The sequence below is a fragment of the Phacochoerus africanus genome, chromosome 5, assembly GCF_016906955.1.
Source record: "Phacochoerus africanus isolate WHEZ1 chromosome 5, ROS_Pafr_v1, whole genome shotgun sequence".
NCBI lineage: Eukaryota > Metazoa > Chordata > Mammalia > Artiodactyla > Suidae > Phacochoerus > Phacochoerus africanus.
In genome coordinates, this window is record NC_062548.1 from 30,619,887 (window position 1) to 30,645,701 (window position 25,815).

At 39.8% G+C, this 25,815-nt stretch overlaps 1 protein-coding gene across 6 annotated transcripts in view; it reads left to right on the forward strand.

The window, feature by feature from the left end:
- SMG1 (SMG1 nonsense mediated mRNA decay associated PI3K related kinase) overlaps positions 1 to 25,815 on the forward strand; it is a 104,674-nt gene that overhangs the window by 41,616 nt on the left and 37,243 nt on the right. For 4 of the 6 annotated variants that reach the window (XM_047780416.1, XM_047780414.1, XM_047780415.1 and 1 more), the window contains 21 exons: positions 1,224 to 1,448; positions 3,059 to 3,160; positions 3,805 to 4,074; positions 5,812 to 5,942; positions 6,104 to 6,265; positions 7,354 to 7,472; positions 8,501 to 8,588; positions 8,678 to 8,779; positions 9,243 to 9,383; positions 9,961 to 10,160; positions 10,776 to 10,972; positions 11,143 to 11,304; positions 11,879 to 12,033; positions 14,174 to 14,316; positions 14,452 to 14,653; positions 17,656 to 17,765; positions 18,635 to 18,782; positions 19,165 to 19,324; positions 19,890 to 20,010; positions 23,849 to 24,097; positions 24,423 to 24,707. In XM_047780416.1, coding sequence (XP_047636372.1) covers positions 1,224 to 1,448; positions 3,059 to 3,160; positions 3,805 to 4,074; positions 5,812 to 5,942; positions 6,104 to 6,265; positions 7,354 to 7,472; positions 8,501 to 8,588; positions 8,678 to 8,779; positions 9,243 to 9,383; positions 9,961 to 10,160; positions 10,776 to 10,972; positions 11,143 to 11,304; positions 11,879 to 12,033; positions 14,174 to 14,316; positions 14,452 to 14,653; positions 17,656 to 17,765; positions 18,635 to 18,782; positions 19,165 to 19,324; positions 19,890 to 20,010; positions 23,849 to 24,097; positions 24,423 to 24,707 — 3,472 coding nt within the window. The remainder of the gene's footprint in view (positions 1 to 1,223; positions 1,449 to 3,058; positions 3,161 to 3,804; positions 4,075 to 5,811; positions 5,943 to 6,103; positions 6,266 to 7,353; positions 7,473 to 8,500; positions 8,589 to 8,677; positions 8,780 to 9,242; positions 9,384 to 9,960; positions 10,161 to 10,775; positions 10,973 to 11,142; positions 11,305 to 11,878; positions 12,034 to 14,173; positions 14,317 to 14,451; positions 14,654 to 17,655; positions 17,766 to 18,634; positions 18,783 to 19,164; positions 19,325 to 19,889; positions 20,011 to 23,848; positions 24,098 to 24,422; positions 24,708 to 25,815) is intronic. The other 2 variants (XM_047780417.1, XM_047780418.1) reach the window with 2 other exon arrangements.

A 25,815-nucleotide genomic window follows, 5' to 3' on the forward strand; every position in this document is an offset into this window, starting at 1 on the left:
AAGGGCAGGGATCGAACCCGCAACCTTATGGTTCCCAGTCGGATTCGTTAACCACTGCGCCACGACAGGAACTCCTAAAACTGATCAGAGTGATTTGAAGTATCTTATTTTTACTGTCTAAAAGGTGATTGATGACTTCATCAGTGTTGAAATAAAAGCAGTTAACCTGGATGTAAAACAAAAAGACAAGAACATATCCTTTTTTTTTTTTGTCTTTTTGTCTTTTTGTCTTTTCTGTGGCCACACCCGTGGCATATGGAGATTCCCAGGCTAGGAGTCCAATTGGAGCTGTAGCTACAGCCACAGCCACACTGGATCTAAGCCGAGTCTGTAACCTATACCACAGCTCATGGCAACACTGGGTCCTTAACCCACTGAGTGAGGCCAAGGATTGAACCCACAACCTCATGGTTCCTAGTCACATTCGTTCCCCTGTGCCACGACAGGAACTCCATAAATGCACTTTTTATAAAAGGTTTTTTAGGTTTTGCCAAAAACTGTCTTTTAGGTCTTTTAAACCTATATATAGGTTTAAAAAATATACCAAAAACCTATATGTAGTAGTTGTTGAATGTTACAGGAAATTTTGGTAAATATTCTTTGATATCAACTTGTTCTTTCCTCTTATTTTTATTAGAAAATTAATGTTGACTACTATAGTTTAGTGGGGTTTTTTGGTTGGAAATGATATGATTTTTATAAGCTTTAAATAGGTATTATATGTTATGAATGGTAATATTTATCTTTACAAAGAAACCATCAACATGTGAACTTTCATAAGCTGTCCCGATATTTAGTTTAAAAAAATTGATTAAAAGTCCACTTACTGGATTATGGAAAGTTATTCTCATGGCAGGTTATTCCCATGCTGTTAATACGTTAATATGTTTCTGGTGTATTTCATGACTGTTATAAAAGATTTTGAACTTCAGCCTTTTAGTGACTTTGGTGGGGGAAGAAGAATTGGGTGTAAGGGAAAGAGAGGATGACAGATTTCATTGCCTGTCACAGTAGTACTTTAGAATTCTTTAGGCAAGATCTTTCTTATGTATTATACCAAAGATATCCTTATTATTCAGCCACTGACAACTAGAATATTAAGAGACTGTTGGCAAGGCAGGCAGTTAATTTTCAGTTGAAACTGCATTAAATAGAAAATATTTTCTTGCTCTGTGGAGGAATATGAGTTTTTTTAAAAGGCTGCTTGTTTTCCCTATTTACAGGTTCTGTACAGAGTAATGAGATGTGTGACGGCTGCAAACCAGGTGTTTTTTTCTGAGGCTGTGTTGACAGCTGCTAATGAGTGTGTTGGTGTTTTGCTCGGCAGCTTGGATCCAAGCATGACTATACATTGTGACATGGTCATTACATATGGATTAGATCAGCTGGAGAATTGCCAGACTTGTGGTACAGATTATATCATCTCAGTCTTGAATTTACTCACATTGGTATGTGAATTCTTTTTTGTTGCATTTTAATGTGTTTATTCAGGCCCTTAAATTGTTTGGGTTTGATTTTTCTTTTTTTGCCTTAATTAGTCTTATTTATATAATCTAGTTTGCTTTTGCTGTAGTATCTATTTACTTTTAGTGTTTGGTAGCTCATTTCAGTGTGGCTCCCCACCCCCCCACGACTCTTTTTAGGGCCACACCCGCAGCATCTGGAAGTTCCCAGGCTAGAAGTCAAATCATAATGCTGAACATTGCTGCCATTGTTAGATTTCCCTTCACCAATGTGAAAAATAGCCATGTTTAAATGTAAATACAGGAGTTCTGTGGTGAATCAGCTGTAATGAACCCGACTAGTACCCATGAGGATTCAGGTTTGATCCCTGGCCCCACTCAGTGGGTTAAGGATCTGGCCTTGCCATGAGCTGTGGTGTAGGTTGCAGTTATGGCTCGAATCTGGCATTGCTGTGGCTGTGGCGTAGCCCTGCAGCTGCAGCTCCCATTCAATGCCTAGCCTGGGAACTTCCATATGCCACAGGTGCAGCCCTAAAAAGACAAAAAACGTGTAAATATGTGTATCCTATTTTGGTATCTAAACATTTTAATGTTGTAATGTTAAGACCTGAGAATATAGCTTATATGTATGTATTATTTTTTTTCTCTAATAGATATTTTTCAGAGCAGTTTTTTTGGTTTACAGGAAAAAAAGAGTTCCCATATAATCTCTCACCCCCAGTAGTATCCTCTATTATTATTAATATCTTGCTTTAGTGGGGTACATTTATTACAACTGATGAGACAAATTGACTTTTTCTTTTTTGGCCACCCTGTAGCATATGGAGTTCCGAGGCCAGGGATCAGATCCAATCCACAGTTGGGACCTATGCCCCAGCTTCAGGAACTCAAATCCTTAAACCACTGTGCTGGGCTGGGGATCCAGTCTGCGTCCCAGTGCCCTGAGATGCTGCCAATCCTGTTGTGCCACAGCAGGAACTCCAACACATTATTATTAACTCAAGTCCATAGTACTCTAGGGTTTACCTTGTATTGTACATTCTGTGGGTTTTGGCAAGTGTATAATGCCATGTATTCACCATTACAATATTTTATGGAAGGGTTTCACTGCCCTAAAAATCTCTTATGTTCTACCTCTTCTCACCCCTCTAATGGCTGGCACCCACTGATTTTTTACCATCTGCATTGTTTTGTCTTTTTTACTTAAAAAAAATTTTTTTTTGTCTTTTTTAGGGCCACACCTACCGCATGTGGAGGTTCCCAGGCTAGGGGTCGAATAGGAGCTGTAGCCGCTGGCCTTCACCACAGCCTCAGCAACACCAGATCTGAGCTGCGTCTGTGACCTACACCACAGCTCACAGCAACACAAGATCCTTATCCCACTGTGCAAGGCCAGGGATTGATTTATAATAGTCAGATTCTTATCCACTGAGCCCCATCGGGAGCTCATGTTTTGCCTTTTTCAGAATGTCATATAGTTAGAATTATACAGTACGTAGCCTTTTCACATTGGTTTTTTTCACTTAGCAGTATGCATTTAAGGTTCATCCATGTTCTTTTGTGAATTAATAGCTTGTTTTATTTTATTCTTTTAGATTGTTGAACAGATAAATACAAAACTGCCTTCATCATTTGTAGAAAAACTATTTATACCATCATCTAAACTACTATTTTTGCGTTATCATAAAGAAAAAGAGGTAAGTGATACCATTATTCAGACTTTTAAGAACTTAAGTCATTGAGGAGTTTGATTCATGCTGCGTAGTAGGCTACACAAATGAAGTTGAAATGGTAAGTAGTTGATTTAGAATATAGAAATTATGATGATTCACTTAATACTTGTTGATTGTCATATTGTATACCTTGATGAACGACGTGCAGATAGTTTTTTTGGATTTTCATCATTTGTTTTTACAAAAATACTTGTTTGACTTTTATGAATGCAGAAATACTGTGTATGTAGCAAATAAAACTTCCTCAGTAGCTTCTTATCCAACTCCCAGTCAAAGCCACTACAGACTTTCCAAGTAGATGTGGGAAACCTGTCTTAATAAACTGCTGTTACGTGTTCTGATACTGTTTTTTTCAAAGAGGGGGCCTTTTAAGTCTCACGTTATCATTTTTAGTTTAGAGGGCCCTTTTTATTTGTAATAAAGCTTTGTAGTTTTTTAAAAGCTCACTGATATATGTAGGTTCTCTAAGTTGCTTTTTAAAAAATTAAGATCTTTGGTGTTTTGGACAGTGAATTTATCCATCTTAAACTCATTTGCATCCTCACTATTGTGCATATAGTAATATACTTTCCATTTAAATATCACTTTCCTGAATTTTGTTTTTTAAGGTTGTTGCTGTAGCCCATGCTGTTTATCAAGCAGTGCTCAGCCTGAAGAATATTCCTGTTTTGGAGACTGCCTATAAATTAATTTTGGGAGAAATGACTTGTGCCCTAAACAACCTGCTACATAGTCTACAACTTCCCGATGCCTGTTCTGAAATAAAACATGAGGCTTTTAAGAATCATGTATTCAACGTAGACAATGCAAAATTTGTAGTTATATTTGACCTCAGTGCTCTGACTACAATTGGGAATGCTAAAAATTCACTAATTGGGGTTAGTATTTACTTACAGTTGCTTTGTTTTCTTCACATTTAGGCTTCTTATTGCATGTTTACATTTCACTCCTTTAAAAAGTGCTTTTTTGATTTATAATTTTTGCTGTGGTTAGTATGTTTTTCCCTTCTATGAGACCTGCAGGATTGAAAAACATTACTTACAATGAAAAGTAATGGGATATAGTTAAGGGGAAATGTTTTCTGAGAGAGAAGGGAGGGAAAAGTCAGCATTTGATGCTTATGCTTGCATACTCTCTGTATTTTGTAGATCACATTGCCTCGGGTCCCTGCGTAGCTGCTCTCTCCCTCACTGCCAGCAATGTCTTAGGTTGGAAGGCTGCAGTAGACTTTTCCTTTCTCTGCATTCTGAAATCTGATTGTTGAGGAATTCACATTGTGTTTACATTTGAGGAAGTTCACATCCTGCACTGTGGAAACGGGACGGGTTTGAGATAGGGCAGGCCGGGGAAAGGAGTGTCTTAGCAGTAGGAAGAAAGGAGAGGATAGGGAAGGCTTAGAGTGGCAGGCTGTGCCCCTTTTCTTATTGGGCAGGGCAACCTGCCATTTGTAGTATGTGGAACATTGAGGGAAAATGATCTGCTGTGTTGAAATGTATAAGGGCTTTGTTTAGACAGTCCATGGACCATATGGCCCACTGCCTGGTTGCTTGGGGTTTTTTTTCCCTTTTTTAAAATTAAAAAAAAAAAAAAATGTTTTCAGCCATGCCCACAGCACGGGGAAGTTCCTGGGCCAGGGATTGAACCTGAGCCACAGCAGTGACAATGCCATATCCTTAGCCACTGAGCCACTAGAGAACTTTTTTTTTCTTTATTAAAAACAAAAAAAAAACTTTATTGGAGTTTTTGTTGTGGCTCAGTGGTAATGAACCTGGCTAGCATCCATGAGGACGTGGGTTCAGTCCCTGGCTCCCCACTCAGTGGGTTCAGGATCCAGTGTTGCTGTGAGGTTGGAGATGTGGCTTGGATCTGGCTTTGCTGTGGCTGTGGTGTAGGCCAGCAACTGCAGCTCCGGTTAGACTCCTAGCCTGCGAACTTCCATATGCCATGGGTGCCACCCTAAAAAGAAAAAGAAAAAGACTTCATTGAGATATAATTCACATACTATATAATACCCATTTAAAGTATATAATCCAATGATTTTTAGTATATTCACAGGATTGGCCCATCACCAGCATCACCTGTTTTTGTGAAGAATTTTTATTGGAAGAACATAGCTATTTTCATTCCTGTTTTTTGCCTGCAGTAGTAGAGTTGAGGAGTTGGACATTGTAGCAGAGGTGTCAAGTAACTTGCAAAGGCTGAGATATTTATTTATTTATTTACTTGCTTTTTAGGGCCTTGCTTGTAGCATATCGAGGTTCGCAGGCTAGGGATTGAATTGGAGCAGTAGTTGCCACCCTACACCACAACCACAGCTACGCAGGTCCTTAACCCACTGAGCAAGGCCAGGGGTTGAACCCACATCCTCATGGATCCTACTCAGTTTTGTTATTGCTGAGCCATGACAGGAACTGCAGCCTAAGCTGCTTATTACTCTCTTATCGTCACAACAAATGTTTGCCGACCCTAGGGTTAGTGTACTAGATTGTTTCCAAATTTAAATCTGTTGTTTTAATTTTTAAAAATATGTAGGCATGTTTTGAAGGGTATATTTTTTGAATGCTTGTGTATGTCGTGGCATAGCCCAACATTTACTTTCTTTTATATGTCATCAGATGTGGGCGCTGTCTCCAACCGTCTTTGCACTCCTGAGTAAGAATCTGATGATTGTGCATGGTGACCTGGCCGTTCACTTCCCTGCCATTCAGTATGCAGTGCTCTACACGTTGTATTCACATTGTACTAGGTAATATATTTACAAATACTTCTTACAAAAAAAAATTTTAAGGGCTAGATGGGTCCTTTTGAGTATACATTTTGAAAAATAAGTGTCGATTTAAGTTTGGAATCACTCTTTGTTTTTCTTTTAAAAAGAGATGAAAAGATGACCCAAATTTTGTCTTCTAGGCATGACCACTTTATATCTAGTAGTCTGAGTTCTTCGTCCCCATCTTTGTTTGATGGAGCCGTGATTAGTACTGTAACCACAGCCACCAAAAAACATTTCTCAATTATATTAAATCTCTTGGGAATATTACTAAAGAAGGATAATCTTAACCAGGACACAAGGTAACTAACATTTTATAATATTAATTATTTCTTTCTTGGAGTTCCCGTTGTGGTGCAGTGGAAACAAATCTGACTAGGAACGATGAGGTTGCAGGTTTGATCCCTGGCCTTGCCCAGCGGATTAAGGATCTGGTGTTGCAGTATAGGCTGGCAGCTATAGGTCTGATTAGACCCCCTAGCCTGGGAACCTCCACGTGCCGCGGGTGTAGCCCTAAAAAAAGACCGGAAAAAAAAAAGACAATTATTTCTTTCTTTTGTTAATTTGGCTTCATAATTTGAAAAAAAGAAATGAAAACTATCAAGGTGGAATAGAGTGGCTTCTTCATTTTGAAGCACTTTACAGTTTTGTTTTATTATTTAACCTAGAACTTCTTTCCTGAAAGAATTGTATGAAACTTCCCCATTCTGCAACATTTTACAGAAGAATGTACCTATAGAGATTTTAAAATATCTTTTGCTGTAATTTATGCTCGTTTGGTGGTGGTGGTGTTTCTTAAAAGACAGTTTTGACAAAGGAATTTGCATAGTTTTATTATTTGCTTTTCTTTTGTTTTTTTGTTTTTTTAGGCTGCACTCACAGCATATGAAGGTTCCCAGGCTAGGGGTCCAATCAGAGCTGCAGCTGCTGGCCTACACCACAGCCACAGCAACGCAGGATCTGAGCCCCATCTGCGACCTACACTACAGCTCATAGCAATGCTGGATCCTTAACCCATTGAACGAGACTAGAGATCGAACCCTCATCCTCATGGAAGCTAGTCAAATTCATTTCCACTGAACCATGACAGGAACTCTTAGTATTTCTTTCTTGTACCTTAGGTATTTTTAAAAAATAAAAGAAAACTGATGTAAAAAGAATAGGTTTTTTTGAGAGTTCTTTTATAGCGTAGTGGGTTAAGGGTCTGGTGTTGTCACTGCAGAGGATTGGGTCCTTGCTGTGGCATGGGTTTGATCCCTGGCCCAGGAACCTCTACATACTGATAGTGCAGCAAAAAAAAAAAAAAAAAAAGAATAGGTTTTTCAGGTTGTTTTCTGTTTTTTGTTTTTGTTTTTTTAATGTAAAATTAACTGTATATTTTGTGTTTCAGGAAACTGTTAATGACCTGGGCTTTGGAAGTGGCTGTTTTAATGAAGAAGTCTGAAACATATGCACCTTTATTCTCTCTGCCATCTTTCCATAAGTTTTCCAAAGGCCTTTTAGCCAACAGTAAGATTCTGTGGTTCTTTAATTTTGTTAATCAGTGCTTAAAACCAATCTTTGGTAACGGGAGAAAGATAGTCACTTGAGTGTTCTTCATGACTGGAAATGTGTAATCTCCATTTTAATGACAAATGCATAGTCTGTTTTTGTTTTTGTTTGCTTAATTTGTGAAAATTAAGTTGTTCTAGGTGATTGTTACATTTTTAAGCTTACCTGAATATTTATACATTCCATGTACTTTTAAAATTGCTTTTAGAGGAGTTCCTGTCGTGGCTCAGTGGTTAACGAATCTGACTAGGAACCATGGGGTTGCGGGTTTGATCCCTGGCCTCGCTCAGTGGGTTAAGGATCCGGCTTTGCCGTGAGCTGTGGTGTAGGTCACAGACGTGGCTCGGATCCTGAGTTGCTGTGGCTGTGGTGTAGGCTGGTGGCTACAGCTCTGATTTGACCTCTAGCCTGGGAACCTCCATATGCTGTGGGAGTGGCCCTAGAAAAGGCAAAAAGACCAAATATATATATATATATTGCTTTTAGAGTGAGAGTTCCCGTTGTGGTTGGTCAGAAACGAATCTGACTAGTATCTGTGAGGATACGGGTTTGATCACCAGCCTCACTCAGTGGGTTGGGGATCCAACGTTGGCATGAGCTGTGGTGTAGGTCGCAGTCACGGCTTAGACCCCAGGTGCTGTGGCTCTGGTGTAGGCCAGCAGCTGTAGCTCTTATTTGATCCCTAGCCTGGGAACTTCCTTAGGCCATGGGTATGGCCCTAAAAAGCCAAAAAAATAATAAGAAGAAGAAGAAAGAAAGAAAGAAATTTCCTTCAGAGAAAGTTTCAGGTGAAAACTAGTCACCCTAAGTGGATTTTGTTGACTGTATCCTTTTTCCGTATGTTACTGCCAGCGCAGATTCCAGCCGGGAGCAGCCCCGCATCTATAGTAGGCACTCATTGTTGAAATGAATGCATTCAGAAAATTATGACATAATAGCATATAACTTTTTTTGGCAAGCTGAAAGTATGTTTAAATTTTTAACAGCTCTTGTTGAAGATACGAATATCTGTCTGCAAGCCTGCAGCAGTCTACATGCTTTGTCCTCGTCTTTACCGGATGATCTTTTACAGAGGTATGGATTAATGATCCAGTCTTTTGACCCTGGCCCTAATAAATTAGACATGTTGCTGCACTTGTCTTATCTATTTAATTTTTTTGTAGGTGTGTTGATGTTTGCCGTGTTCAACTAGTCCATAGTGGAACTCGTATTCGCCAGGCATTTGGAAAGCTATTGAAGTCAATTCCTTTAGATGTTGTCTTGAGGTATAAGAATTGTGTCAGTGCAAAGACATCCCGCTATATTTAGTTTAGGATAAGACAAGCTGCCTTTCAGTGAATTGATGTCACATCTTGTATGGCACTTCTCATTGACAAAATGTCAAAGGATCAAATTACACAGGTCTAGAAGGAAATAACAAAAATTTATAATGTTTATTAACTTATAAGCTCATGATCATTAGTACAGAATAATGCATATAGGGCCAAAATGTATTTCTCAGTAGTTACAATTTGAAAAACTAAACTATATTCTTGTATAGTTTTTGATTGGGTTAATTTTGGTGCTTTAAGAACCTAAAATTTCAAAGCTGTAGTAATATCTCTATATCTGTTTAATTTTCTTCATTTTTTACTTTCAAATTTAGTTAGCAAGGAAATAATTCATTTACAGTATGAACTAACCCTTTAAAGCATTTCACGTAACACTGACTTTATTTTCTGTCTACAGCAATAACAATCACACAGAAATTCAAGAAATTTCTTTAGCATTAAGAAGTCACATGAGTAAAGCACCAAGTAATACATTCCACCCACAAGATTTCTCTGATGTTATTAGTTTTATTTTGTATGGGAACTCTCATAGAACAGGGTAAGACATTTCTTTGACTTTCATCTTGGAAAAGTAATTTAAATATACTTGAATATCTTGACCCTGTGCCCATTGATGAGGAGAAAATATGTCAGGGATGGCATCATAGAAGTAACAGTCTTCTCAAATGGGTAATTTTAGTTCTCGGTAGTAGAAAGAATTGCTTTGAAGATAGCATCTGCAGAAATAAAAATGGGCTTTGAAATTGATGGTGAAATGTGGTTGACAGTTCACTTATCTGACTTAGTCACCAGTGTGTTGGGAGGGGCCTGAGGGCATACACATTCTGGGGATGTTTAGTTGCAGCAACTATTTTATGTTGATAGCCAAATTGCCTTGAGCCTTTTACTCTGATAATCCATCCACACCTGGGCTATCCTGTTTCAAATGGAGAAGTCCTCCTCAAAGTGAGAGGTGGGGATATAATGTGCTTCCCAGTTGTATGTGTTTTGGCATTTTTCAGGTTGGGAAAATTGTGATTCCCCTGCTCCCATTTTCCTTGCAATTTTTTTTTAACATAATTATGTCATTGCCATAAATTGTCATTGTCTGTTAAATATGAAACTGCTTTTCCCAGGAAGGACAATTGGTTAGAAAGATTGTTCTACAGCTGCCAGAGACTGGATAAACGTGACCAATCAACAATTCCTCGCAATCTTCTAAAGACAGATGCTGTCCTTTGGCAGTGGGCTATTTGGGAAGCAGCACAGTTCACTGTCCTTTCTAAGTTGAGAACTCCACTGGGCAGAGCTCAGGATACCTTCCAGACAATTGAAGGTAATTGACTCTGTGCTTTTTTCAAACTTTGGTATGTAAATACTTTGAAGCTTAGGTAAGAATTTCTTACTTTATTGAAACAAAAATTTGAGAGTACATGATTTTTTTCTTTAGTGCTTTATTAATGTTCTAGATATGTGTTAGTGCTTTATTAATGTTCTAGATATGTGTTCTAGATATGTGTTAACTTTATTAGTTAATGTTTTAGATATGTGATATGCACTCCAGTGTGAACTTCCATTGGAGTTTGCTGGTGGCTTAGTGGGTTAAGGATCTGGTGTTGTCACTGCTGTGACTCAGGTTCGATCCCTGGTCTGGGAACTTCTGCATGCTGTGGGTGTGGCCAAAAAAATAAGAAGAAGCAAAAGCTTTCATTGAATAGTTGTGTTGGCAACATTGTGTTTATCTGTTTTTCGTCACAAACTTCAAGGATTTATGTAGAGAAAAAATTTTTTTCCTCTAAAAATGAAGAGATCTTTCATGTTGGGAGTTTTGTTTTTAAATGATGGATGTATAGAGGATATTTGATAAGTGTGAATTTGTGAAATTATTTCCAAGAACTTCTAGAATCTTTGAAGATTCCTTTTAAATTTAGAATGTTGTCTTTGGTTTTAGGTATCATCAGAAGTCTTGCAGCTCACACCTTAAACCCTGATCAGGATGTTAGTCAGTGGACAACTGCAGACAATGACGAAGGCCACAGTAGCAACCAGCTTAGACTTGTGCTTCTTCTGCAATATCTGGAAAACCTGGAGAAGTTAATGTATAATGCATATGAGGGATGTGCCAATGCGTTGACATCACCTCCCAAGGTTGGTTTCAGTAACTACAGGTTGCTTTGCAGCAGTTTCATGCTCAAACTTGGCAGTACGTGCAGAGCTGAAATCACACTGGACTTGTGTCTATGTTTTATGTGTATTTGAGACATCTATGCCTATAATTTGACCCAGTCCTGAGTTCTTTTTTTCTCTTTATTCTAAAGGTCATTAGGACTTTTTTCTATACCAACCGCCAGACTTGTCAAGACTGGCTGACTCGAATCCGACTCTCCATCATGAGGGTTGGATTGTTAGCCGGCCAGCCTGCTGTGACAGTGAGACATGGCTTTGATTTGCTTACAGAAATGAAGACAAATCCATCTCAGGTAAAATGGTCTATGTGGAGTTAATTAAATCTGTTAATTAGAAAAATCGGGGCGGAGTTCTCATCGTGGCTCAGTGGTTAACAAATCTGACTAGGAACCACGAGGTTTCGGGTTCAATCGCTGGTCTTGCTCTGTGGGTTAAGGATCCAGCATTGCCATGAGCTGTGGTGTAGGTTTCAGGCTCAGATCTGATCTGATGTTGCTGTGTCGGTGGTGTAGGCTGGCAGCTGTAGCTCCAACTAGATCCCTAGCCTGGGAACCTCCATGTGCCATGCGTGTGGCCCTAAAAAGCAAAAAAAAAAAAAAATTAATTTTTTTCTTTTTTTAGGGCTGCATCTTCAGCATATGGAAGTTCCCAGGCTAGGAGTTGAATCAGCTGCCAGCCTATGCCACAGACTCACCAGATCCTAGCTGTATCTGCGAACTATGCTGCAGCTTGCAGCAATGCTGAATCCTGAACCCACTGAGAAGGGCCAGGGTTCAAACACGAGTCCTCATGGATACTAGTTGGGGTCGTTACTGCTGAGCCACAACAGGAACTCCTGTGATTGATTTTTCTGAATAACACTTTCAGGGGAATGAATTGGAAGTAACTATCATGATGGTGGTAGAAGCACTGTGTGAACTTCATTGTCCAGAAGCTATACAAGGAATTGCTGTCTGGTCATCTTCCATCGTTGGAAAAAATCTTCTCTGGATTAATTCAGTGGCCCAACAGGCTGAAGGGAGGTAAATTGGAAAGAAATGAATGATAAGATTTCTTTATGTTAAAATTTTTTTGGTAGTACTGGCATTGTAATTAAACATTAAAACAGCTTTGTTCAATTTCAGTAATTGAAGTGTAGGAGGCATCTTAAGTGAAGTGAATGAGCATGTACCATGATGGTCTGTGTATAAATTATGTAAGTTTAACCAAATCTGGAAAATGTAGGGAAAAGCAAAGAATGGCTTATAATTCCATTCATGAGCAGTAACTTTTGGTTTTGGTGTATATGCCTTCTTTTTTCTTTTATGTATAGTTTTCTACCCTCTTTTCACAGAAATAGCAGTGTTTCCGTTGGTCGCATGGTTTTGCTTTTTCTATTCAGCAGATTTTTATTTTTTTTCTGGAATTATTATTATTATTATTATTTTGCTTTTTAGGGCCACACCTGCACATGGAAGTTCCCAGTCTAGAGGTCAAATTGGAGCTACAGTTGTCAGCCTATGTCACAGCCACAGCAACTCTGGATCCAAGCCTTATCTGTGACCTCACCACAGCTCATGGCAACACCAGATCCTTAACCCACTGAGCAAGGCCAGGGATCAAACCTGCATCCTCATGGATACCGGTCAAATTTGTTCCCAGTGTGCCACAACAGGAACTCCTATTCAGCAGTATTTTAAAAAATATTTTGCCATGTTAAATATTTTACAATGAGGGCTTTTTTTTTTTTTTTTTGGCTTTTTAGAGTCGAACCCGTGGCACATGGAAGTTCCTAGGCTAGGTTTTAAATCAGACCTACAGCTGCTGGCCTATACCACAGTCCCAGCCACATGGGATCTGAGCCACATCTGTGACCTACACCACAGCTCTTAGCAACACTGGATCCTTAACCCATTGAGCAGAGCTAGGGATGGAACCTGCATCCTCATGGATACTAGTTGGATTCGTTACCTCTAAGCCACAATAGGAACTCCCCAGTAAGGTTATTCTGATGTTTTTACTAATCTTTAAGAACCATGGCACTTCATCCTTTGTTTATGGCTGTGATTGTTTTCTTCGAATGCATTCCTACAAGTTGATTTACTAAAAGAAAGGCTGTAGACCATGACACTGTGATACATACTATTGCTAATTTTTTCTACAGAAGAAGATGGTTCTGATTTGTATTCCTAACAGTAAATCAATGCCTTCCCTTCACCTTTGTGCACAGAAGGCCACTGAGAAGCAAGAACCCTGTTATCATATTGGTGAAAATGTTTGTTTTAATTTACATTTCTTTATTAATGATAGTAGAGCTTTCCTTATATGTTATCAACCATTTTTGATATTTAAAAACATAGATTATATATGTCTCTGTGACTTTTCATTTTTCAGAGTATTTTTGGTTATTGATCTGTGAGATTTTATTATATACCAAGATTATCGATGCTATCTAATTTCTTGATTTGTAGCTTGTTTTAGATTACACAGATAAGTGATATCATATGATGTTTGTCTTTCTCGGTCTGTGTCTGACTTATGTAGTATGATAATCTCTCTTTTTTTTTGTCTTTTTTTTTTTGCTATTTCTTGGGCCGCTCCCGCGGCATATGGAGGTTCCCAGGCTAGGGGTCGAATCGGAGCTGTAGCCACCGGCCTACGCCAGAACCACAGCAACGCGGGATCCCAGCCGTGTCTGCAACCTACACCACAGCTCACGGCAACGCCGGATCCTTAACCCACTGAGCAAGGGCGGGGACCGAACCCGCAACCTCATGGTTCCTAGTCGGATTCGTTAACCACTGCGCCACGACGGGAACTCCTGTAGCTTGTTTTAAATATTTATGGTGGGTTTATTTTTTGATGCCCAGAAATATCAAATTATGTCATTAGATCTGTTACTTTATGTATTCTTTTCTTGTATTATTAATTCTTCTTCTTAGATTTTGTACACATTAAATCAGATACGGATATTTTCTGTTATGTCTATTTTCTTATATATTTAACCATCTTTGAATTTATTTTCATTTTTTATGAGGAAGAGATCTCATTATTCCCCCTCAATCCCATGCTGCCTAGTCATTGTCTTAGCTCAATTTATAGAATAACTTATTCTTTCCATCTTTGGGGGAAATGAAATATGTGGATAATTTTACAATGAGACTGTTTGGACTTATGTTGAAGGTTTGAAAAGGCCTCCGTGGAGTACCAGGAGCACCTGTGTGCCATGACAGGTGTGGATTGCTGCATCTCCAGCTTTGACAAGTCTGTTCTCACATTGGCTAATACTGGGCGTAACAGTGCCAGCCCCAAACATTCTTTGAACGGTGAGCATTCAGGGTTTAAGTAAAAAGTTGTGGTCGAATAGTTTGTGCTAATGGTCTTACTGTATATTTTTAGCTATCTGTACTCTTTGAAATGTTTATAACTGCTTTGGATCTTTTTTTATTTTATAAAATCAGGTGAATCCAGAAAAACTGTGCTGTCCAAACCAACTGACTCTTCTCCTGAGGTTATAAATTATTTGGGAAATAAAGCATGTGAGTGCTACATTGCAATTGCCGATTGGACTGCTGTACAGGAATGGCAAAATGCTATCCATGACTTGAAAAAGAGTACCAGCAGTACTTCTCTCAATCTAAAAGCTGATTTCAACTACATAAAGTAAGGATTTCTTTTCATTTATGAACTGTGATACATAATGCCATTTAAAAATTTTTCAGTAACTTTAAAGTCTTCCTTTGTGGCAGAAAAATATTAACGTTGCCCATATTTACTATGGCTAGATGGTTGTAGTTCAAATATTACTGCCATTCTAAAGATAACTACAAGGAGACACCAGCATTAGAGGTGAAGATGGTATTTGTGCCATGGGAAAACAGATTTGTGTATTGCAACAGTCATTTGGTACTGATTCTCAGAGCCTGTTCTGAAATCACAGTGAATATAAAGAGAATTTGTCACTCTTTCAGAAAGGATAACATTTGATGGCTATGTTTCTAAATTAGGTGTTAATATATCAAAAACAAATTTGTTCTAAAGAGGACAGAGTTTAGGACATTTGTAAATTAAACCCGCTTTCTTGTTTTTTTCTTCTCTTTATTCCGCTGTGCATTTATTAATCTCTTAATTGAAAGTCTGAGTACATACTGTGTCCCAGACACTTGGCTGGGATAATAAGGGTCATTGGCTGTCCTTGCCATCACTCTGCTTCTAGTGAGTAAATGAGTTAGTGGGTCATTTCTCCATTGAGCATGTAATGTACTAAGTGCCAGCCAGGGGGGTGCAGCACTGTGTACGACAGACACCAATTCCGACTCTTGAGGAACTGACCTGCTAATGAGGAGGAGACATACAGACTAGGTTAGGGAATGCCATCAGCATGTCGTTTGAGCACAGATAGACCTGATACAAGAATGATGGGCTTAGGAGTTCTCCGGTGGCCTCGTGGGTTAAGGCTTCTGTGCTTTCACCACTGTTGTTTGGGTCACTGCTGTGGCACAGGTTCAGTACCTGGCCCAGAACCTTCCATATTGCCACAGGTGTGGCAAAAAAGAGAACTTGAAATAAACATTACAACTCTCACTTTAAAAATAAAAAAAGATGGGTTTGGAGTGTTCAGGAAATACCCAGGAGGCTACTGTAGATGGAGCAGAGTAAATGAGAGGAGATAAGGGTAGAGAAGTAGGTAGAACTGTGAAAAAGACTTTGAAAAAGACCAAGAATATCTTTGGTGAGATTTGAACATAAGACGTATGTCATGGTGTGACTTAACTGGCTCAGTCTGCTGTGTTGTCAAGAGGCTGGAGCTCAAGGGCCAGGGTGGAAGCATGTAGACCATTGCTCTGCAGGACGAAGGTAGAGGGAGGAGAACAGATGCTCTTCGTTGAAGTGGGAACACACAGAGCATAGTGAGCTGTGTTTCAGGTGCAGGAAACATGCAGAGGAAGTTGTTGTAGTGAGCAGTTACGAATTGGATTGGAAACTAAGGAGAAAACTCTAAGCTAGAGAGATACATGGGGAATCATTACTATATAGGCGATAATTGGAGGCCATCTTTCCCTTTTACTCTCTATACTCCAGAGCCTGTGTAAGCCACCCCACCACTGACGGCGCTCTGGAGAAGAGGGGGTGAAAGAGAGAGTCAGAGTCCTTTTGAGCATCTGTGTTAAGGAATGGGAGAGGAAGCCACTGACGAAAACGAAAGGGCCCTGAGGAGGGAAATGTCGGCCATGTAGAACTGATGGGAATCATCAGCCTTATGGGCACTTTACAGACTGCAAGCAAGAGAGCTTTGTAGAGAGATCGGGAGAAGCAGCCTAGTTGAATATTCTGGAGTGGTGGAGAAATACGAAAACGAAACGCTTTAGTTAGGTTAATGGGGCAATGAAGTCAAGGAGAAAAGGCTGTGACTGGAACAGAATAAAGTGCATTTGTTGTAAATAGTGGAGAGAGTCGCTGTTCTTTTAAGCCAAGTGGAAGGAGCTGTTAGAAAGCAGAGGTTGAAGAAGCAGGATAAAGAACATTGATTGAAAGATTAACTGAACCTCACCTTTCTTGTGCCACAATAGAAGTCACTAAAGCTGGGTACAGACAGTTTGGGGAGTGCTTGGTGGATTTGGGGGTAAGAGTAGAGGAAGTGAAAGTCTCTCTTTCTTTCTGAGAAGTCAGTTGATAGCTGAAAGTACAAGGGCATGGGAGGGCTTAGTGGTGACACAGCAGACCTGTCATTGGAGAAGATGCAGATCCTGTGGTGGCAGAAATGATAAGTGTGTTGGTCACCAGAAAGCACCAGTTCATCAGTGCCCAGTGATTATGGCTCATTGAGAAGCTGGTGGTTGTATTGGTCCAGACTCGGGGCTTATTAAGGTAGAAAGAAGCAGGTATAGTCCCTTGATAATACATTTCCAGTGCTGTATTCAGGCTGAGTTGTTAAGGGAGGTGATAGAATGAGAGGGACAGGAGAGGATGAGAGATTAATGGAAAAGAGGGAGATTGAGAAACTGTAAGTTGTCTTGTTAGTTGGAGAGCAGCTGGAAGAGGAATAGGGATGGAGTGAGAGATCAAAAAGTAGCAGTGGGCAGCTGAGTGGCTGAGGCCCTCGTCTTGGCATTGGGGTCATATATAGACTAGAGGAAAGAGTTTCAGAGCTGTACCATTTTCAGCTAAGATGAGAAGGAAAGGAATTCTGTGAAAGAAGAGAAACAGGTTCCTTGAAGCAGTGGAAAGGAAGAGAAGGAGGGAGGTGCTATCAGATCGAGTTAACAGGATAGACCTGCTGGGGCTCATGCTCCCCGTGAGGAATACGGCCGTGCAGGGAGTGCAGTGGTAGCTTGGGGAGAACTCAGAGCTCTCCTATTAGTGTTTTGGTCAGGCCCCAAAGATAGGCTGCAAAAAGAGGAGGAACACACGGAGGGCTGAGTACGCTAAACTGTAGCTGTGCCTTTGCAGGTTGCCACTCCAGTTTCAGTGCTCATTAAGAGAGTCACATCTTCAAAATAAAAATAAAATGCTGGACTACGTGGAAGGAACTTTATCAAAGGAATGCTGGATAACTACTTTCTTTTTTCTAGAATTTGTTCTGGTTTTTGTTTTTTGTTTTTCTTCTGAATGGCTCTACAGGCTGGATAGAGTGTAATACAAGCTAGCCAATATTTTAATTACAGATCACTAAGCAGTTTTGAATCTGGAGAATTTGTTGAATGTACTGAGCAATTGGAATTGTTACCAGGAGAAAATATCAATCTACTTGCTGGAGGATCAAAAGAAAAAATAGGTATTTGAGATAATGATTTTAAAATTAAGTATTTTAATGGATAGATTGTTTTAAATGTTTGGCTTTAGCGTATTTACTGGAAAATCTGGACATTTTTGTATGTTATTCGAGGCAGAGGGTGAAGCAAAAAATTAGGGCTGTTCTCTTCACATTTGATTTTTAACAGTTTAATAAAAATGAAGCAAACGTGGGGTTCCCGCTGTGGTGCAACGGGATTGGTGGCATCTCTGGAGCGCTGGCGTGCTGCCTCGGGTTTGATTCCCAGTGTTGCACAGCTGCGGCTCGGATCTGATCCCTCGTTCAGAAACTTCATTTGCTGTTGGGGTGGCCAAAAAGAAAAAAAATTGAAGCAAACTAAAAATGGCTATTGTAATACCTAGAGATCTATCTAGCCATTTTCTTTGGAAAAGTACAAGTAGTGTTAAACTTGTCATAGTGATAAACCCGGTATTTAGCTTGCTTGACATCTTGATGTGGTTCATGATTTAAGTTCTTTATCACAACTGGAACATTTTGTAAAATGTAATACTGAGGTTAATATTGTGAATATTTTGGGTGTCAATATTGATTTGCTGAATTGAGTAAGATTTGCCCCTTTAAATAGTAGGTTGATTTATTGATTTTTGAGTCTTGGAAAAATCAACTCATTTGGGGAGGAGTCTCAGGTATTTTATGTAAAGTATTTTAATATAACAAAAAAAAGTCAGAAATGTTTGATCATAGTGCCTGAACTTACTGTGAAAACTGCCTGAATTTAAATATGAACTTAAAACAGGAAAGAAGGTACTGATTGGTGCTTGGTATTTAATATTGTCACTCTTGTACATTAAAAACAGATTAACTTAGTGGAATCTTTTTAATTTTTGTAGATATGAAAAAACTACTTCCTAATATGTTAAGTCCAGATCCAAGAGAACTTCAGAAATCCATCGAAGTTCAATTGCTGAGAAGTTCTGTTTGTTTGGCAACTGCTTTAAACCATATTGAACAGGATCAGAAGTGGCAGTCTATAACTGAGTAAGTTTCATCCCGAGGAGGTAAATATGCATTATGTGTATGTACCATATGATAAATGTATGTAGTTTGGTGGGGATGAGGCAGTCACCAGATTGCTGCACTGCCAGACATGACAGCTTCAGTGTAGTTGTAGAAGTCATATATGCGTATGCCACTTGCTAATATCCAGGGGTTGCAACTAAGTAAGATTACATTCTTTAATAGCCCTAAAAGCATATGTCTTGACTTGCTGATGTCATTTTACTTAAGAGCAGGCAGCTCCTTTTCCTTCCCCTGCTCTGGATGCCAGTAAGGTAGCATCTTAGCGTACTGCTTTTATCCCTTCAGTGGTTACAAATGGAAAAATCTTATTTATTAATTAGCAGTAAATATTTTGTTTCAGAAACGTGGTGAAGTACTTGAAGCAAACCTCCCGCATAGCTATCGGGCCACTGAGACTTTCTACTTTAACAGTTTCACAGTCTCTGCCAGTTCTAAGTACCTTGCAGCTGTATTGCTCTTCTGCTTTGGAGAACACAGTTTCCAACAGACTTTCAACAGAGGTGTGTATTTTTTACCAGGATAGTCTTCTGAACAGTAATAGGTATTAGTGTAGAGCAAAGGCTAGATTTCAAGTTTCAAAATTGCAGTTGTTGGACAAGCCCGTAAATCCAGAAATCTAAAATGCCATTTTCGTTGGAGGAGTATGTAAGGAGGATGGAGTCTAAGGTGCATAATCTCAAGTCTGGCTAGTTGCTTAGTTTTTTTCCCTTACCTCCCTCTCTTCCTTACTTTCTTCCTCCTTTCCTCCCTTTCATCCTTTTTTTTGGAAGAGGGGTTGGTTATGTAAATATATACTAAGTTGCACCTACTTTATTGATAAGTATATTGATAAATTGAACTTAATATTCTGAAAAAAAATTTTTTTTCTTTTGGCAAAACAAAGGTTTTCTCTTCAGAGTGTCTTTTGCTCTTGCAGTTAAAAGATACAGTGAAGGAAGGGGAAAGTTTAATAGATAGACCTGGAAAAAATCTGAAGTACCTGACCTATGGGGATGTACGTGAACTCAGTGTACAAACATGTAAGGAACCTGTTCACATTAAGTAGTTTTGGTTTTTCTGCGGCAGGACTGTCTTATCCCACTCTTCAGTGAAGCTTTGCGTTCATGTAAACAGCATGATGTCAGGCCATGGATGCAGGCATTAAGATACACCATGTACCAGAGTCAGTTGTTGGAGAAAATAAAAGGTAACTAGGTTTATTTTCAGACAACTTCATTGAGATGTAATTATACATTTTAATTGTATGGGTCATGAGTTTTGACATTTCTTCGCCTCTGTAGCCACCAATATAATCAAGATACAGAACATTTGTCTCATTTGTAACATTTGTAAGGTTTCCTTACACCTCTTCCCAGTCATTTCTCCTATCTGCCCTGTCTTGGGCAGCTGTCCATCTGCTTCCCATCATTATAGATTTGACTTGTCTCTACAGAAGTTTTACGTAAATGGTACAGTGTGCTCTGTGTCTGGCATCTTTTGCTCAGCATTTTATTTTTTAAGGTTCCCTGTGTTGCATGTGTCGGTAGTGCCATCCTTCCTATAGTTGAGTAGTATCCATTGTATGAATATACCAATTCGTTTATCTGTTGATCCTTTGATGTATATTTGAGTCATTTTCAATCTGGGCTGTTAATGTATCAAGCTGCTCTGAAATTCACACACAAGTCTTTGGGTGGACATACATTTTCCTTTCAATGCTTAGGATTGGAATTGTTGGGTCATATGATTTAACTTTTAAAACTATTCCACAGTTTCTTCTGAAGTGGTTGTACATTTTACATTCCTTCTGACATCTACATATTTGCTCTAGTGAGTCTTTAATTCTAGCCACTGGAGTGATGGTGGCCATTATATATCTTGTTTTGTAGGTCTTCAACTCTTGCCCTTTTTAATGAAGTCATAGGACTTGTTTATACATTCTGGATTCAAATTCTTTGTCAGATAATACAATGTGAATATTTTAAATACTTCAAATGAGTAGTTAAGAGAATTAGTGTTTGTATAATTTTTTTTCTTTTTTTCTTTTTAGGGCCGCACCCTCAGCATATGAAAGTTCCCAGGCTTAGGGGTCGAATCAGAGCTACAGCTGCCAGCCTACACCACCGCCACTGCAGCATGGGATCTGAGCCATGTCTGTGACCTATACCACAGCTCACGGTAACGCCGGATATTTAACCCACTGAGTGGGGCCAAGGATCGAACCCTCAACTTCATGGTTACTATTAGGATTCATTTCCACTGCGCCACAATGGGAACTCCCGTGTTTGTATAAATTTTTTGAAGTTCCTGGGTCAGGTCTGCAGCAATGTCAGATCCTTTAACCCACTGCACCAGAGTGGGGCTTGAACCCTCACCTCCACAGTGACCTGACACACTGAAATCAGATTTTTTTAACCCACTGCACCAGAGTGGGGCTTGAACCCTCACCTCCACAGTGACCTGAGACACTGAAATCAGATTTTTTTAACCCACTGTGCTACAGTGGGAACTCCCTGTATAAATGTGTCATTTTAAAGAAAGAAATGTCATGTTAAAAAAAAAGTCAGCAATTTCAGTTTTGCTCTAAAAGGGAAAAGTTGCCAGAATTCTGTAAAATTTTAGTTAAAAATGTGGTAGCTGCAGTTACTAAGTAAATCTGAGTTTTAAATTTCAAGTAAGCTAATGCTTCAATACGAACTTGTCCTGCAGGGTGATTACTGGAAACTGACTTACCTGGACTCTTAGTGCCAGATAGACTTGGGTTTGGATCATTAGCCTAATTATTTGCAAATTGAGGGACCTTAGGAACATCATTGAGCTTGTTGGGTTTTTTTCCTTTGTTTTTTTTTTTGGGGGGGTTGGTTTTTTAGGGCCACACCCAGGCCATATGGAGGTTCCCAGGCTAGGGGTCGAATCCAAGCCACAACTGCCGGCCTAAGCCACAGGCACAGCAGTGTGGGATCCAAGCCGTGTCTGTGACCTGAACCACAGCTCACAGCTATGCTGGGTCCTTAGCCCACTGAGCGAGGCCAGGGATTGAACCCGCAACCTCTTGGCTCTTAGTCGGATTTGTTTCCACTGCACCATGATGGGAACTCCGAAAGATCGTTGAACTTCTAAGTCACTTTCCTTTTCAGTGATGGGTATTGCCCCACTCATGAAGTAAGGGTTACAGGAGACAAAACAAGGTATATAAAAGCACTAGCACAGAGCATGGCATTTAATAGGACTACAATATCATCTCCTTTCTCATCCTTCCCATAATTGAATAAGTTTTAAAGTTGGACAGAAAAAGTCAGTAACCTAACAATTACATTTGGAGACAGAACTTCACTCCACCTCTCTTTTCTTTATTCAGCCAGTGTTTATCAAGTGTGCCAGGTACTGCGCTCTAAGTTGGGATGTAATGGTGAACCAGACAAGCCTGTATTCTCCATTCCTAAGACTAAAGGGATTCTGGAGTATAGCAGGGAAATTGTCATCAAGGAACAGCAATATCATGTGCTAAATGGAAGTACCCATGCATGGTGCTTAAAATAACACAGAAAGGGGGGGGCACTGATTTAATCCTAGGTATCAGAAAGGAAGAAAGCTCAGAGGAGGTAGAGAGAGCAATGGAGGCAGACTAATTTAGAGAAAATGTATGTGAAGGCCAGCAATAATAATAAAAGATGACTCAATTTTTAAATCGTGCTCAAGGAAGAATGAGAAAAGACGAAGCTGGATGAGATTGAGATTAGAATAGAATGTAAGGTGTCAGTGCCAAATTCAGGAGTAGGGGCTTTGTCAGAGGGGCAGTGGAAAGGCCTGAAGGGGAAGTGTTCAGATTTCCCTTTGTGTGAGATCAGTTCAGTTTCGGGTTGGAGAGTGAATTAGAAGAGGCTAAGACTGGGGGAGTTCCCGTCGTGGCGCAGTGGTTAACGAATCCGACTAGGAAATGAGGTTGCGGGTTCGGTCCCTGCCCTTGCTCAGTGGGTTAACGATCCGGCGTTGCCATGAGCTGTGGTGTAGGTTGCAGACACGGCTCGGATCCCGCGTTGCTGTGGCTCTGGGCGTAGGCCGGTGGCTACAGCTCCGATTCAACCCCTAGCCTGGGAACCTCCATATGCCGGGGAGCGGCCCAAGAAATAGCAACAACAACAACAACAAAGACAAAAGACAAAAAAAAAAAAAAAAAAGAAGAGGCTAAGACTGGGGCAGAGGGACCAGTTAGGCTGAAGCCCCTGCTAAAGGTAGTAGCAATAGGAACAAAAATGCAGATAGGATATGAGGGTTGAAAGTAAAGTCTAAGGCTTAGCAGGCACCTGCTCAGGTAGCCAGGTTGATCGTGTGCCTTTACTTGAGAGAGAGAAAACAAGGAAATAAAAAGGTTTGGAGGGCGGTGGAAAATAGATTCCACGTAACTCAGGTTAAAGTGCCCTTGAAATAACCTGAGCATAAGCGACTAGTAGGCAGATGGGGCGCAGATGTCAGGTCTGGGCTAGAGATAAAGATTCAAGAGCCGTCAGCATTTGTATGGTAACTGAAGCCACAGGAGCAGATGATATTGTCCAGGGAGAGTATGCAGAGTGGGTAGAGAGCCTAGACCAACCTGAGGAACAGCAGTTTTAATGGATGGGTAGTGGACGAGAAGGAGACTGAGAAGGCGTCTTCAGAAAGGTAGGAGTAAACCAGGAGAGAGTGGCCTGGCCGAAGGGCAGAGGGTCCTTACTCACGAAGGCGGGGTGGTCAGGCCTTACCCTCATCCCCACCCTTTAGCCTAGGCTCTTTACTAAAGAGATTCAGAAACTAAACGGTTCACTGCTCGTAGTAAACGATTTTTACCCTTGTCTGCTCTGTAGTATACATTTATTTTAACAAACATTTATTGTTTATTGTATACCAAGCACAATGCTAGTTGCTAGGAATTTAAAGATGATGAAAAATGAGTCATTGTTTAGGGAGGTGGAGGGGAAGGAAAGAGTTGGGGAAGAATTTTTGTGGCCATATTTCCTTGCAATCTGGGATTAGACCAATCAGGGACTAATACCTTTTCTTCTCTCCAGAACAAACAGTTCCAATTAGAAGCCATCTCATGGAATTAGGTCTAACAGCAGCAAAATTTGCTAGAAAACGGGGGAATGTGTCACTTGCAACAAGACTGCTGGCACAGTGCAGTGAGGTTCAGCTGGCAAAGACCACGACTGCGCAGGATTTAGTCCAGCATTTTAAAAAGCTGTCAACTCAAGGTCAAGTGGATGAAAAGTGGGGGCCTGAACTTGACATTGAAAAAACCAAATTGCTATATACAGCAGGTTAGTAAAAATGAATTACAGTTAATGCACGATTATAATAAAAATCATTTGTATGCATCTTACTGTGTATGATGTAAGGCAGGCATAGAAAAGTTGGGCTTTTTTCCAACTCTTGCAGAACATTTGAGTCCTGAATAATAAGTTTTGTGTAATTGACTTATCTGTAATTTGGTGCTTTTAGAAGAGGAAATGTTGTTAATGTTTATTAAAGTAAATGTTTCCAGAGATCATTGATTATCACAGGATTGACAGTATTACTTTATCCTGAAAGCATGTCATTGTCTGCTTCCATGCTCATGGGGGCTGGTGTTTTGCTGTTCTATAGGCCAGTCAACACACGCAATGGAGATGCTGAGTTCTTGCGCCATCTCGTTCTGCAAGTCTGCCAAAGCTGAACATGCTGTTGCCAAGTCCATTCTTACACTGGCCAAATGGATCCAGGCAGAATGGAAAGAAATATCAGGGCAGCTGAAACAGGTTTACAGAGCTCAGCAGCAGCAAAACTTCACAGGTCTTTCTACTTTATCTAAAAACATACTCACTCTAATTGAACTCCCATCTGTTAATACAGTGGAAGAAGAGTATCCTCGAATCGAGAGCGAATCTACAGGTAGGATTTCTTTTGTTAGCTTGAAAATGTGAGTTTTAGAAGTCATTTCCCCCTATTTTAAGGTTTACAGTGTTAATGCTGGCTGTAAGTTGGCACAAAACTGTGTGGAAACTGAGTGTGTAAGATTGCCTGAAGTTACTAGAGCACATGTCTTTAGCCTCTAATGCCCCTATGGAAGTCACTGAACTCCACCTTCCAGGCCGTACCTCCCACCTCCTCAGTTCACAGTGCTCTTATAGAATTAGTTGCTGGTAGAGAGGTCCTATTCAAAATACCTGAAACTCCACCTCACACCAGGAGGGTCAGTAGCAGTGCAGAATAGTAGCCTCTGGTTCTGTTGACTGGTCGAGCACAGAAACCATAGAAAGGTTCAAGTTTCACATCCTGACACTGGTGTTAGTAACAGAAAGGTACTCAACAGGTAGGTAGCCGATTCATCCAGTGTTTGAGTGAGTACCTGCTGTGGTGGGCACCGACGTCCGGGTATTACGCATCGGGAGGTAACTATGCTCTGCCAGAACATGAGATTTTATTCATGTTGTGAAGCCTTGAGTTTTAATTACTTATATTGGCCCTGCAAAGTAAAATTCTAATCCATGCATTGTAAAGGATATATCTTGTGTTCATTATAAATCTTCACATTGACAAGTGGCACTGTAGGAGATTTCTCCGCTTCTAAATTGGGAATAAAGATACTTAGGAATCTCTGATCAAGTAAGATGTGTATACCCATTACCTGTTTACTTTGGCGAGGATGTTTAAGCTGAATGTAACTGAGGAAATGGCCAGTCAGATCCAGAATGCAAGACATTCTACAACACATCTGACACCTGAACTCTTTGTAAAGTTCTTTGTTATAAAAGACGTGATGTGTTTTACAGAATATAATTTAAGCTTACTTGGGAAGCTGAGTGATTCATTTTAACATATCAGCCTTTCAGAAAAGCACCATACAAGTGTGTGTTTTATCAAATTATGTATTATATATTATTATAGAATTACATGTGATTATTTGCAGATAGTAAAATCCTAAATTTGGAATGGGTGAGGCCCTAAAAAAAAAAAAACAAAATTTTATGAATATAACATTGTTATTTTTTCTTCACGG